Here is a 16,535-nt window from a genome sequence, read left to right as displayed (position 1 = left end):
CTATCATGGAAATTTTTATATTAATAGTTGGATTTCATTTTGATTTTCTATTTTAAAAATAGATAAATTAATTTTTATTTATTAGATTAAAGAATAAATTTATTATTTTATTAAAATTTTATCAATTTATACTATTAGAAACTAATTTATATATATCAAAATAAGATACACATAATTATTTATATAAATATAATTTTCACTCATATACAAATTGGGAAATGGATTATATCTTGGAAATATGAGTGGATAGTGATGAATAGTCACCATCAATGGTGTCCTTTGAATCAGTTCTCTATAGCCAAAAGCAATCAGACATGGTTATAAATGAAAGAGGGACTCATCAATCATAACTTTTAAAACACCTCCCCTACCTATTGAAAAGGCATTGTAATTTGTAAGATAAAATGAAGGGTTTAATATTTTATGTCCTTAATTGCAATTATTAACGAATTTTTAGTCAATAATATTAAGAACATGTGGCAAGAGTGTACGAGGAAAAAGGGTGTGTGTCTTAGGTCTTAGAAGAATATGTCCTTTTTTAAGATTAAGAAGACAAGTGGTTAATTGAAAGTATAAAATAAGGATTTCAATATCGTCATCTGGGTCGTCATTGTTGAATATTTTATGTTTGAAATTGCATATTGGGAAGAGCAAAAGGGTTTATTTTATTAAAAAAAAAGGGAAATTTTTCTATAAGGAGAAAGGTCAAGGCCACCTTCTTCTGTCTTCATCATGTTTAACAATTAATTTCCTTAAAAAATGTAGATTTTTTTATTTTAAAAATTCTTATTGTCTATAGAGGATTTCATTCATGCACATTTCATTAAAATGAACTTGCTTTGGAATTTTAAAAAATAATAACGAAATTCAATGTTTTTTTAAATAATATATTTTGGTTGAGAATAAAATGATTTTATTTAAACATTATGACTGACAAAAGCAATTAAATAATATAAATAAGAACAGTTGGGTATCATTGTGGTTAGTATATTTTATAAATAAATAATATTAATTATAAGTGAAGTTTTATAAATTAAATTTATAAGTAGGGAATACTTTTATTTTATTTATTTATTATATAATTACATGTTTTTCTTTTAATTTATTTGATAATTATTTTGGGTTGAAATTAGATTATTTCAAGATTAAAACCGTTGATTGAAAAATATGATTAAAGGACAAGATAAACTAACACCTTTCGTGTCTATTTTATGATTCATATTTTAGATTCGTAACTACCTTTTTTAATAATATAATCTTTACAAATAAGGACTAAACTCTAATTAAATAAAAAATGAGATGAGATTCTAAGTTCATGAATGTTATGTAAAAACACATAAATAGTCAAACAAAATCCATAGGGAAATCTCATGTAGAGATATGAATCAATGATAGCTGATAAAAGATGCATTATAAGTTATCTATTAGTTTTAGGGTTGATGTCAGAATCTTTATCATATTTTGCATGTGATGAACTCTGAGGTACCTGCTCACTGCTGCATTTATACCTACACACACATATATATAATGGGTCCATTGGCAAGCTCTCAAGCCTAGAATCATCCCCCCCATTAGCTCCTTAAATCATCACTTTCTCTTCTTCCTAATAAAGCACGATTATATATGTTGGAAAATCAATAATATCTAGTTTCATAGCTTTATTTTCTTAAGCTTTCATATATATTATCAGGATTAATTGTAGCAAACGTTCCTAAATTTTAGTTTTTTTAAAATTGAGTTATTAAAATATTAATATTATATTAATTAAGTCATTTTGTTAATTTAATTATTAATTTAGACTTTAATATTTAACATCCAAATAATTATGTGGATAAAAGAATTTAATTGATATGATATTAATATTTTAATTAATATTTTAAAGACTCTTATTAAAATATTTTTAAGTTTAAAAATAAATTTAAAGCGTAAAATTATAATTTAAGGATTTATCGTGTAATTAACCCATTTTTCTACTATAGAAGTTGACTAGAAGGAAATTAAGGTAATATAAACCTAGAAATTAAAAACAGATGAAGTGGATGAAAATGATAGCAAAGCAAACCCTAAAAACAGTAAAAAGTTAAAAAAAGAAAAATGAAAAAGAAGCAAAGGGTAATTAGTAAATTACTGTGTTGTTTTTACTTTATATCGGCTTTTATAGTTATAGGTGTGGCTTTCCATTTATGGGATTTCTTCAACGGCTCAACTTTCTTTCCACTGTCTCTCTTGCAAAAAGAAAAATCAATAAAATTAAATGCTACTCCATTTTCATGATTAATACAGTGGAGTGTTTTTACATTAAATTTTAAGAAGTTCTATTAAATTTTTTAAAAAATTAAGGATTTAATAGAATTTAAAATAAATTGGGGGTTTGATTAAATTTTTCAAAAATATTAAAATTGAATTCTAAAAATTTTAATGAATTTAATTGAATTCTTTTGAAAAATTAAAAGAGTAATATATATTTTTTAAAAATTTAGAGATATAATTAAAATTTTCAAGAGAGTGATGAAAGATTCTCTCATTGTTGTTTTTAAAATCCTCTAGAATTTTTGGCTTTTTTGGATTCGGTTATCATATGTCTCTAGAGGTGAGTAAAACTTCATTTGATTTGAATATTTTTTTAAAATTCGAGTTAATCGAATTGAGTTATTCGAGTTAACTTAAATAAATAATTCGAGTTTCAAGTTTGAATCGATTTGAACTCAATAATTCAAATAATAGATTGGCATAAATGCTTAATTTTAAAAATGAGTAAATTGGTCTCTTAAAAAGTTATAAAAATTCAAAATAATTTTTAAAATTAAAATATTTATAAAAATCAAAGATTTATATTTTAAAAAATATATAATAATTTTAAAAATTTCAAATAATATATAAAGAAAGTTAAAATTTTAAAAAATTTCACAATAATAATTTTGAGGACTTAAATAAATTAATTAATTATTTAAGTTTATCATACTAAAAATATATATTATTTTGCTTTGAAAATCTTTCAAATATATATGGTTCCAAAATTTATATACTCGAATATAAAATTAATTTTATTGTAATAATATTTTAATTTGACATATTTAATTTTTAATTTAATTTAAATAATTTTTAAAATAAAAATAAAAAATAGAAAAATAGTAAAATATTAGATTGGCAATGAATGTGACTGCGATAGAGACATGACAAAGCAGGCATTGGTCCCTCTCTTTATTAAAAAATTAAAAAAAAAATAAAAAATAAAAAAAGACAATAATATTGGTGGCGTTAAGTGTTGGATCGCTTTCATCATTCATTCACTCAGACAAAACTTCTTCTTTAGGTTTTATTTTATTTTGCCAATTCACTCTCTCTTTCTCTTCTTTCTGACACTTTCTATTTCTGGAATTCTATTATTCGTTTGTTATTTTACACTTTACCTATTTTTCCCACTTTCTCTACAATTATATATTTATAACATTCTTTACTTCATTTCATATCTCTTTCTCTCTTTGCTTCTTTTGTTTCCTTCTTTAGGCTCCAACTTCAGTCTTGTTTCAACCTATTTGGTCTTATTTTGACAATACAAATGCCATAATTCTAAGTAAATTTATTAATTTTATTTATAAAACTTGAGTTTATTCTAGGTTTAAATTATTTATTTCACGTTTATCATATTTAGAATTTTATGAGTTCAACTCAAAATGTTTTTGTTTTAGTTTTAATTCATGTTTGGATCTATTTTGAAATCGAATAAACGCATTTAAATTGGTGTTACAAGTCTCTTCAATTTTTCATACAAAAAGTACATATAATATCGAATTTGACGTGCTTAAAATCTATTTTGATCATAAATTAATATATTTTAATTTATTTATTGGTGCTACCTAACCTAAAGCAAAATGTATAGTTTTATATAGTTTTTAAATAAAAGAATAAAATTAACATGTCTAGAAATTAAACCTTTATTTAATGGATTCATAAACAAATTCTTTATCACTACATCAATAATAATTCTTGAGTAAACTTGAAAAAATTAACTTTTAACATAAAATGTTTTCTCTTCTGAATTTGTGTATTTATATCTGTACTTACTATTAATAAAACACTTGGATGAGTTGGTGTTACAGGTTAATCGGTTACCAACTTGATCAAGAAATGACTAATATACCCTTTTATTAGATGACTACCATTATTATTTTCATGCCCTTTTGTCTCTTCATACTTTTATATAATTTTTAAATAAAAGAACTAAAATTAACATGTCTAGAAATTAAACCCGTATTTAATGGATTTATAAATAAATTCTTTACCACCATACTTTTAACATATTTATAGAAATCCAAAAATGGTGGGAATAAATACTTTTATATGTAAATTTTATATTTTAAAAAATTTATTGTTTGAAAAATAAAGCTTTAGTCTAAAAATATTGAATATTTGTTGTAGTTAAGAAGATATATGTGTAATTATATTTAAGTGCGTATTATTTTTGATTTAAGAATTTGAGATAATTAATGAATAATTTAAGAATGACGAAAAATGAGAGAAATGAAAGTTAAATATTGGTACAAGTTATTCTTATCTGATTTGGGTTCTTTTTCCTTCACCATTTTGGAACAAAGATGATGAAAATGTGGCTCACGACAAAGTAAGTTCTATGATTGATTGTTGAGAGGGAATCCATGAAAAAGAAAAGAAAAAAGAAAAAAAAGAAAAAGAAAAAGCAACATTTAGTCCATAGAATTGGTAATTTTTTAAAAATCGTGCCTTAAATTTTTATATTCATATTGGTCCTTGAAATTGGTAGATTTTCTTAATTTGTATTTGAATTTGGATTCGTTAAGTTATGATAACATGGCAATATGAGATTGTGCTATGTTATCACTAGAAAATTTTTAATTTTAAAAAGATTATGTTTTTTAAGATTTTCTATAAAATTTTCTAAAATTTTAGATGATGGTATTGTTAAGGGGAGTCAATTCCTTCAGGAAAAGATTTCAAAGTGTCATTTGTCGAGTAGTTGACCTAGACCTCCAAGAATAGAAGGCATGGTCTCTGTGTCGGGATTTTGTCACCAGCCTCCGCGAAAAGTCATGTACAGTTCATGGAGGAAGCGCAGCGACTCAGTTGCTGGTATAGGTGCCTTTTATTGTTGTGGGGGGATTGATTCCTTCCTGAGAAGTCTTTGAAGTATAATTCGTGGAACAACCAACCCGAACCTCCAATAACTGAATGTATTATCCGTAGTCCCTGCGGAGAGTTTTGTACAGTTCAAGGATCAAATTTAAGAAAAAGTTGTCAAATTACGAAACTAATGTGAACAAAAAAAAAACTTAAGGATCAAGTTGAAAAAATTACCGAATTTAAAGACTAAATTTTATTTTATACAAAGAAAAGCAGCCAATTATCAGTTTGATCAGAATCCAATTGCATGTTACTTGACAGAAAGGAGAGAATCATGGGAACCTGTAGGGAAAATAGTTATTCTCTCTCTCCAAACAAATTTTAAAAGATTCATTTTTCTTACATCATAGAATATCTTATTTCCAACTTTTCATCATGTCGTTATTCACCTTTTTTAACATCCAAAATTTTCAATGTCATTTCTATGAAGTTTCCCTTAATTGAATCCGTCCCAAATTTTCCTTTCTACAATGGAATCCATTCAAGGTTTTGCTTAAAACTTTAATGGAAAAAATAGTGAAAGTTTTATAAAGAGAAATCATGTTATAATATAGAATATAGAAAAACGAATTAATTTAACTTAGTACAATATAAGATCACTTTGTAAACCAACCAGTAAAAGATATTTCGAAACACAAATTTTAATACTTCTTAAATTACCTTTATTGTATAAGAATCTAAAAACATCTAAATTTTAATATATACAATTAGACTCAATGGAATAAATGTGATAAGATATTAAATAAAACATCTAAATTTAAATAAAATCATATTAGTTATTCCTCTCTTATTTTTCAAAAAGAAAATAAAAACTATACTCACATTTTTAGACCAATTTATAATGTCACATTTAATTTTTAATTAGTTTATTAAATAATATATTTTTAATTATTAAATTTAGTGCAATATTTTTATTTGAACATATCAACTAAATCATAATAATTCAAATCTTATAATAATAATTAAAATATTTGTATCATATTAAAAATAGATATAAGATAAATGAATGCCTTTTGTTCGATTCAGCTTGATTATTCAAAATTTAAAGTTCGATATTTGATTCAAGCTCGGTTCAACATAAAATTTTAAATTTTAGCTTAGCTTGAGACATAGTCAAGCTACTCAATTCCAAACTTAAGCTCAATTATTAATTTTTATACTCAAACCTAATGTAGAACTTAATTAAACTTGTTTGTAATTAAGCTCTTTCTATATAATAAAGGTAAAAATTATATAATTTCATACGAACCATTCGAATGGAGTATTATAATACTAGAATTTGACTTGATAGTTACTAATACCTTATTTATATTCTAATTATAGGACCAACCGTTGATGTTAGAACGAGTCCAAGACTGAGTAACTCAAAAGTGAGGACTCAGTCCTTATTGGGCCTTTAAGAGCCTACTAAATAATGATGGCTTACATCCTTGGATTGTCAATATTATTGACAAAATAAAACAATTGATGTTTATTTAATAAAAAAGAAGCATTGCATGGCTTTACATCTACTACTTGACTCGCAAATCATCCACTTCCAAGAATTCTATAACGTGGTCCCTTAAGTTAGTTCTCTTTTATATATTTTTGTTGTATTACCATTTTTTTTTAAATAATGCCCAAAAAGTGCAAAGTTTCATTTAATTTTATAATTATTTTTTACATGAATTATGTAATTTTTCTGTTTAGCCTAGGTGCGTGCCCAAGTGCCCATTCTTCTTGGTGTATTTCCCGTGGTACAACCATCGAATTGAGGGGATGCAAGTAGTTGACTTATAGTGAGCTCTTAATGCACGAATTTGAATATGTTGTAAATCCGATGCGACTTGGTGAAGGTTCATGTACTATGCAGGAAATGCTCTGCTGCTATTTGGATGGGATTAGGCACACCTTGTATGTTGGGTCTTATTCTTACTTGCATGAAAAGTTCTTCTAACAACAACCTTATAGGTTTAAAGGTATATCATGTGAGTTAAATATTATTTTCGGGTAAAGTTTTATTTTTCGACATGATTAAGAATTTTAATGAATTCCTAAAATGAGAACGTCTCTTAATACTTGAAGCAAGTGTAAACCCATTGCCATTAGCCCCAAGCTAGCTAATTCAAGTCTCAAAATGCATAAACAATGTTGTGATTTCTTGAAGATATCTGTTATATATATAGATGCTTTAGGCAATACTTTATTCATAAAGTGGGAGCATTTTATAAGTCATGGCATCTAGTCAAATCATGTGCAAATGCTTTAGTTTGTGCATGGTTTTGCATATTCATGCATTAAGAAGTGCTCTTGTTCCATTAACTCATAGAATTCTAACCGCATGCAATGTGAAACTTATGGAAGGTGTGGGTCTTTAACCTATGAAAAGTAAAATCAAGAGACTCGCAACAACTGAAACTGGGAACATATCTATACCCAAGAAGTGAAAATAAAACTACCAAAAAAAAAAGAGAGTCCAAAATCCCCTTCATTTTGTAATCAAAACACATCAGTCCAAACTCCATTACCAAGAAGTTTGGTACTTCTTTTAACACCAATGGTGTAAAAAGCATCAACGTTCGCCTCTCGCTTATATGATCTGATCTCCGGGTGTGAGACATTTGCATTTCACAAAATGGAGACAACCGACGGAAAGTGTAACCCAAGTACCACTCCGTCTCATGCACATCCATGACCTCCAGTAAGTTCGCCACTGGGTGACCACATGGAATACAAGGCAAATGCTTCATGTACTTAGTAAGCAATGCCAGTCTCTTCCCAACATCAGTTTTGCTCAGTTTTTTCACAAAGTAGGACGAACCCATCACCATTCTCGTCAAGCTTAGCTAATTCAAGTCTCAAAATGCTTTGATTTCTTGAAGAAATCTGTTATATGTGTATATATATGATATTTGGAGGATAGTGGCACTAGTCAAGTTTTAATTAAAAATGTAATAATATTAGTCATGCCCTCATTTTGATTATGATATTACATATTCATGAACATAAAAACAATGATAATCTAGCAAAGCAAGGATTATCTATACGTTTACAAGCAGTTACGTAAGGAATAAGGATTTCGTCACCTCTTGCGTAATGAAATTTAGACTCACCTTTTTTTGGTTAAAATATGCTATATCTATAATCTTCACAAATTTAATCGCTAATTTTTATTTTTAAAAATTTCAATTTTTTTATCTTTTAGGTTTCAAAATTTAGGCTCTATTAATAAAATTATTTTGTAAATTTTAAGTTTATTACAACATTATTTTTTTTAATTATGTACAGTGTTGTTTGAATTGGATTAGACTGACCAAGTAGACAGAAATCGGTTGGGGTATCGTTTTGAAGAGTGACTTTAAACCTATTAAACTACGAAATGGTTAAACTAAGTTTATTATTTTTTATTTTTAATAATTTTTAATTGGACTAGTTGGACCCATCAGATTAATGAATCGGTGGCTTGACTAGTTCGATCATTGATCCAATTTAAAAAAATATTGGTTACATGGCTACCAAGTAGTTTTTTTTTTTTTAATTTTAAAATGTTACACTAACAAATTTAATGAAAAATTTAATGGTGATAACAAATGAACTTGAATTTTAAAATTTGAAAAATAACAAGACTAAATTCCTAAAAAATAAAAATATAAAGACTAAATTTTAAATTAATTATTAATTAAGACAGAGTACACCAATCTTTGACGCTTCGTCAAATTAAGAGACTTTGTTTGTGTAGCACACACCATATGTCTCCTGCATATTCAGCATGTGGAGTTTCATCTTTCCTACCCATGTGGTTCAAAAGGTTATATCTACCTCTTGCATAGACAACACGTGGATCTCCATTAAGTTTAATAACTAAACTCATTATGCTCAATCGCCCCCTAACTAAGGGTATACTCGTACATCAAAGGCTACCTACTCCTAGGGGGCGAATCCCAATTTATTTTAGTCAAAGCTAGAATTAAATTATAAATTTTAAGAGGTCAAAATATAATTTTATCATTTATTAATTTATAATTTTATTATTTTTAAAAAATTAAGTATATTTATTTCAATTTTTAAAGGACTAAAGTATAATTTTATCATATATTAACTTAAAATTCTATTATTTAAGAAGAGATTAAATTACATATTTTTTACTTTTGGGGACCAAAGGCTCCGCCTACCCTTTAAATTCGCCTCTAAAGACTCCTATTCAATTCAATGAACGTGAAAAATTTCTTGTGATTAAATGATAGTTTGTGAATCGTATAAATACCTTTTTTTCTCGAGCAAGAAGTGCTACTCATGTCCAAACTTTGGAAAATTATCTCCAAAATCACGCAAGTACAACTTTTATCTAATTTTTTTTAGGTGAAACTTGGATAGTTCTTGAACATCAATGATTCACTTACAAAAGAGAGCAAACCTTGGATGTTGGAACGAGTTCAACCTTGATTGAAATAAGGGTAACTAAAAAGTGTGGACTCAGTTTTTATGGGGCCTTTAAGTGCCTACTAAATTATAATAGCAATTGGGCTCTAATCCCTTACATCCTTGGATTGCCATTCACATGTTCTAACAAAACACAACAAAATAAGAAATTAAATTCTTTACTTTCAAAAAATATAAGAAAATAAATTCGGGATAAAATAACATAATTGATGTTTATTTAATAAAATTGTATACACTATTTTAAATGAAATTTAAATCGTATTCAATTATATCAATTTTTATGGCAAAGGATGAGATACATAAATTATCCTTTTAATTTGGCTAATATGAAAAATAAATACTTAAATTATGCATTTTTTCATTTAAGTATTTAAATTCTTTTTGTCAAAATAGTTAATTAAAATTTTACTCCATTATCATTTTAGGTACCAACAGTTAACTCATGTTAAAAAAAAAAATTCTAAACCAATCGTACGACACATGAAATTTTATGAAGTTTTTAGTTTGACACATAGTTATTAAAAATATCATGTGTCATATTTTGATAGGTTTGGAGGTTTTGTTTAATGGGAGTTAATGAATTGGCATTAAAATGGTAATAAAATAAGATTTTAAGTACATATTTTGACTCGAAAAATTTTAGATATCTAAATAGTTTAATATTGGTTAGAGTATAATTAGCTTGTAAAATGAATTTTATATATAATACAAAATCAAATTTCATATATCATATAACACATTAACGTATTGTTTCTATATAATTTTAAGATTCATTCCTTCAAAAATATCGAAATGAGAAAATATTAAAGGATTTCATTCCAAAAGTAGCGTGAGGCAATTAACTTTGATTTTTAAAATTGTTGATACGAAGTTCGAGCTATGGAGGAAGGAGTTTATTCACATGGTTTTGCGGATTGATAGCATAAAGATTTTTAATTCTAAATTTATAGTTATAAAATTCTTTGGCATTGTTTGAGATAATATGGTTTAATTGAGTTTAGTCGAGTTAAGTTTAAATACTATTAAGTTCGAGTTCAACTTGAAATTTGAAATTCGATATTTAGTTTGAGTTTGATCGAACATCTACTCTTAAGCTCGAGCTTGGCTTGAGATATAATCATGCTACTCGAGTTCAATTAAGCTCGTTTACCAATTGTTGTACTCAAGCTCAAATTTAAACTCCAACTTGACTCGATAATTAAGTTTAGGGTTAATAAAATATATTAAAGGCAATAATGTAATTTAATAATATAAAAATATGAAAAGCTCGATAAGGCTCACAATTGTTCGAGTCAAGTATTACTAAGCTCAAATTAGGCTAGATCGATAGCTCGATCTCGAGATTGGCTAGATAATCATTGAATCAAGTTCAAATTTTTTCAAGTCAAACTCAAGTAGCTTGCAAGCACTAATGTTTCATTTACACCCCTAGTTTTAGAGAATCCGACATAGTGAAAGTGAATATTTTTGGTTTTTGCTTACACAGGTTCCATACAACTTTATATTGGCCACATGAGCAAGAAAAATAACATCATAATCTAATTTAACTGAGCAAGAAAAATAGCATCATAATCTAATTTAACTGAAGTCTTTTGACAGTTTTATCAATTAGACTTCAACTATTGAATAGAAAAAATAGAATAGAACAACTAAAATTTGAAATTAAAAGTAAATGATTAAATTTAAAATATATGAATAGTATAGGGATTAGTGGAAAAATTAGACCTTTTGGATGCTATTATTATTTTTAAAAGAAATAACTTTTACAAGTATAAATACAATGTAAGCACAAGTAAGTAGATCAAATCATTACAATGCATATATAGTTGAAAAATCAAAAATGATCTAGAATAAAATTTATATATACACAATTGTACATGATACAGCTCAAAGTTAGTAATTGCTATTATTAAAATTGATGAATATACCTATGAAGCTCCTTTACTATAAAAATTAAATTAAATTAATTCTTCTATTATTAAATAGATCAATTTAATTTGGTATTATAAAAGAATGAAGTCACGTTGAAAAGAGGGAATTTTTAATGGACAGTCAACAAAGGGGGCTCTTGCACTTAATTCTTGATTTTTTTTTTAAAAAACTCTAACCTATTTTCCACAATTTTGACTTTTTATGTTTTTTTTGCAATTATTTTTACGTTGACTATTGCTACTTTTGATTTTTCAAAGGAGAACTTGGTTTCCCTTTCGCTTTTGTTGCATTAATACCATAACTGTTGCTGCATTATTAGTACCATACTTCAACTACTCCATTTTTTATGATCTTCTTCTACACCAAAAGCTTTCATGAATCTCAAACCACAACTTCCCTTAATTTGCCTCTTGGCCCTAATTGCTATCGTACGTGCAAATGATGATTGCCCCCCTTTGCGGTGCGGAAACCTTACCATCGGCTACCCATTTCGACTAAAGACTCAACCCCGCAACTGTGGTGATCCGAGGCTCGAATTGGACTGTGAGAACAGTACCGACCGCACAGTTTTGATCATCGAACAAGAGAAATTCTATGTCCAAAACATATCGTATTCCGATTACACGATACGATTTGTCGATCCGAGCTTGGTTGATATAAACAATTGCTCCATTCCTCTTAGTTCCTTTCCTTTATCTGGTTCTAGTTGTGATCAATACATGTTTGATCCAATTGATTATCAATTCATGTATATAGTGAACTGCATGACACTAATGGAATCTCGGGTTTATATCGATGCCTCTCGTTGCATCAACGGTAGCGGTTCATCTTCTAGCCAACAGAGTCACTTCTATTTTTTAGTCGGACGTACGCCGCCAAGCGAGTTCAATCCATCTTGCACGACCGTAGCCATTGTTCCTGGTGATTTCCGAAACATCTCGGGGTTGCTGACATCGGACGTGTACGAAAAGCTATCGAAGGGGTTCGAAATGTCATGGAGGTATTACAACATAAGCTGCGAGGATGATCAGGGATTTTTCATCGTACATATGTAAGATTTCTTAATCCGCCTTTCAAATTATATTTGCTTTACGAGATTGGGAAATTAGTCAAAATAATAATAACAATAACTCCTTCGATAAATCTTAACAAAAAGTAATTTTTATTGAAAAAAATTCACTTCTTTTTAACTTGCAATAGTGGTTTAATTATGAATTTCATCCATAGTTTAGTTCTTCTACTTTAAATTGTCAAAATAATCTAATCACGGGTAAATCACATAAACAGTTAATTTTTACTAATTTGTTTTATATAAATTATTGAATCGTTAATTTCTTTTCTAATTCATTACATATAAAAGGTTAAATTGTGCTTCAAGTACTTGCAGTATTTCTACAATTGGAATTTATTCCTCAATGATTTAAGCTTAACAATATTACTCAATAGAACTGTTTCTTAATTTTTATAAATTACAGGAATGAAATTTATAGTTAAATGTGTAATAATTACATAATCAAAATGCTTGAACTATATTAATATTATTCTATTAATATTTTTTGGTGAAGATATTTTATTTTAATGATTGGATTATGATATCTGTATATATTGGTTGAATATTGAAGGTTGTCATCTTTGCGGTATGGTTTGGTAATTTATTTGGAAAGCTTTATACACTACCTTTTCAATGGCCCTCATTTAGCCTCAGACACTCAAAACACACCTCCATGTATGTGTTTTTTTTTTTGTTTTTTTTTTTAAATTTTTTAATTAATTAAAATTTAGGGTTTAAGGTTTATGTTACATTTTTATGTACAAATGATTTTTTTTTTTATGACAGCATCATACACTACCTCATTGATGGTAACAGGTACATTTTGGTTTCTAATTGAATTTTAAATATTAAAATGTTAAGTATCATTTAAAAATAATATATATATTTTTTGAAAAGGTGGAGTTTTGATACCAAGAACATTGTTGGGCATAATTTGCTTGATTGCATTGGTTACATATAAATGGCAAAGGAGGCATTTATCTGCAGATGATAAAATTGAAGAGTTTCTTCGAAGTCAGAATAATTTAATGCCTATAAGGTATTCTTATAATGAGATAAAAAGAATTACTAAAGGTTTTAAAGATAAATTAGGTGAAGGAGGCTATGGTTCAGTGTTCAAGGGAAAACTTCGAAGCAATCATCTTGTGGCAGTGAAACTATTGGGCAAAGCTAAAACAAACGGGCAAGATTTCATTAGTGAAGTTGCTACGATAGGGAGGATTCATCATGTTAATGTAGCGAAACTTGTTGGGTTTTGCGTGGAAGGATCAAAACAAGCTCTTGTATATGATTTCATGCCAAATGGATCTCTTGATAAAATTATATTTAGTGGAGAAAATAAAATTACATTAACTTGGCAGAAAACGTTTGAAATTGCAATTGGGGTGGCTCGAGGGATTGAATACTTACATCGAGGATGTGATACACAAATTCTACATTTTGATATCAAGCCGCACAACATTCTTCTAGATGAGAACTTTGTACCAAAAGTTTCGGATTTTGGTCTTGCAAAATTATATTCAGTAGATGACAGCATCGTATCTCTCACAGCAGCACGGGGTACATTAGGATATATTGCTCCTGAGTTGGTTTACAAAAACATTAGAGGCATCTCGTATAAAGCCGATGTGTATAGTTTCGGAATGTTATTAATGGAAATGATAGGAAAGAGGAAGAATTTAAACGAATTCGTTGAACACTCAAGCCAAACATACTTCCCATCATGGGTTTATGATCGATTCAATCAAGGAGAGGATATAGAGTTGGGAGATGCTCAATTGACAAGTACCGAAAAGACGATTGTGACGAAGATGATAATAGCAGCCTTTTGGTGTATACAAATGAAACCCATCGATCGTCCTTCAATGAGCAAAGTACTGGAAATACTCGACACAGATATTAAATTTCTTGAAATGCCTCCAAAACCATATCAACTTCTTCTTGAATCATCAAGCAGTACTGAAGATTATTTTACTAAATCCGCCTTCGTTGATTATAATTAGCTTTAATGTAGTTTAAACTTGGAAAAGTGAAAATAAAAATAAAATTGCTTCCTATGCAACACATGTGTCCTCTCCAATATTAATGCCACAGGATATTTTTTGGGCCGGGTTTTTTAAACTTAATTTAAATTATTTTAAAAAATTTAATTAATTAAATTTTATAAAATTATTTAATTGAAAGTTTTAGAATATGTTTTATTCAAATTTTATTCATAATAAAATTTTAAAAATAAGAGATCAAAGTTAAAATTTTATTAACATTAAAACACAAAATGTGATTAATTTATTGGGATAAAGGGTGTATTATTAATTGCTAATTTGATGGGATTACCTTAATCAAAGTGGTTAACCTTGCCTTAAGGCTTAATTGAGGTGATTAGAAATAACAAGTTTAATCTAAATTTCTTATCTCGAAAAAAATGATAATTGACTACAAGTTAATTTGAGTGGTAAGGAGTTCAAATGCTTCTTAAGAAAAGTATCAAGTTTAAGTTTTATGAATTGAGAAAATAATGTTGAGAGAGATTTGTTTATTTAAGAGTTCGATATAATTTAACTCAAAGTTTAGTAGGAATAAATGAAAAGCAAATTAAATACAAAAGATTATTGATCGCAATTTGATGTCAAATTTTTTATATTTAAATTTAAAATTAAGTCAAGATGATACGATTTAATGAAATATTTTTATTATTTATGTTATACGCCATTTATCAAACTTTTATCAAAGTTCAAAAGAGTTTAGACTTCAATTGACATGAATTCGTATTCTATTAATTTATGAGTTCGAGAATGTTATATCTTTGGATTTACTTAATTTAAAATTTATTATTTAAGAAAATGAGGGTAGTAGGTACAAACAATGCCATAGGGAGCTCTCTTAAGTACAGTTATAGCGTTTACTTTTGAGGGTGATAGAGTGTGATGTAAGGATATTTTGTTAATTAAACCATGATATTTCCTAACTGTTACGGTGGCTACCTATGGGATGCATTTAAGATGTCACTTATTTATTTATTTATTTTTCTAAAATTATCTTTTAATATAAGGCTTAATTCAAAAAAATATCCTAAATTATACTCGTATTTTTAAAATGGTACTTAAATTTTTTGGTCAAATGTGATACTTATATTTAACTTTCGTTATTCATTTTATTCCAAAAGTTAAACACTATTAGGAGAAAAATTAACCAATCGAGACGCCATGTCAACAATATTTGACTTTTAAAAAATTTTAAAGGAAAAAATAAAAATATTAAATATTAATATTAAAAATAAAAATAAAAATGGGTATGGTTGAGGGATATTTTTGAATTAAGCCTTAATATAATTAACAAGTATATATATATGTTGTATTATTTTTGAGAAAAAATTACATAAACTCAAACCACAACTAATTTTTTAAAAATAAATATTTATTTCAAAAAGTAAATATTGAAAAAATAATAAAGTATTAATAATTGAATATTTTGGCAATCATTTGCAATTATTTTACCAATTCCTTTTCATTATTTCCTTCACTTTAATCGTTAAATAATTATAAAAAGATGTTAAGTTGTTATAATTAAAATTAATAATAGAAATATTTATAATTAAAAATGACATAAATTTATGAAAATAAAATATTATGAATAGACTTAAAATATGTTTGAATTAATTATTTATAAATAAAATTAGGTTTAAATAAAATTTGTGTTTAAACTCGAGTTCGAATTTAATCTCGAGTTCAAACTCGACTCAATAATTAAACTTAAGTTAATAATATATATAAATTTAATTTAATTTAATAATATAAAAATATTAAAAATAAAAAAATCGATAAAACTTATAAATGGTTTTCACATATTATTATTTAACTCAAAATAATAAATGTAATTCAATAAATAACTCAAATTAATTAATTTTAACTCGATAATTACTAAATTAAATTTAATTGTTTTTCAAATTTAAGTCGAAAACCTTAAAAACATCCTACTC

At 26.8% G+C, this 16,535-nt stretch overlaps 1 protein-coding gene across 1 annotated transcript; it reads left to right on the top strand.

Moving 5' to 3' along the window:
* Positions 1 to 11,797: 11,797 nt before the first annotated feature.
* Positions 11,798 to 14,621, top strand: LOC108466508 (rust resistance kinase Lr10-like). Its single transcript, XM_017766874.2, has 4 exons — positions 11,798 to 12,559; positions 13,131 to 13,234; positions 13,346 to 13,375; positions 13,457 to 14,621. The coding sequence occupies exons 1-4, from the start codon at positions 11,883 to 11,885 to the stop codon at positions 14,560 to 14,562; spliced, it is 1,917 nt and encodes a 638-aa protein (XP_017622363.1). The 5' UTR covers positions 11,798 to 11,882; the 3' UTR covers positions 14,563 to 14,621.
* Positions 14,622 to 16,535: the final 1,914 nt, after the last annotated feature.

This window comes from Gossypium arboreum, chromosome 2 (assembly GCF_025698485.1).
Source record: "Gossypium arboreum isolate Shixiya-1 chromosome 2, ASM2569848v2, whole genome shotgun sequence".
NCBI lineage: Eukaryota > Viridiplantae > Streptophyta > Magnoliopsida > Malvales > Malvaceae > Gossypium > Gossypium arboreum.
Note: the sequence above shows the minus strand (reverse complement) of the source record. Positions and strands in the feature narration are given on the sequence as shown.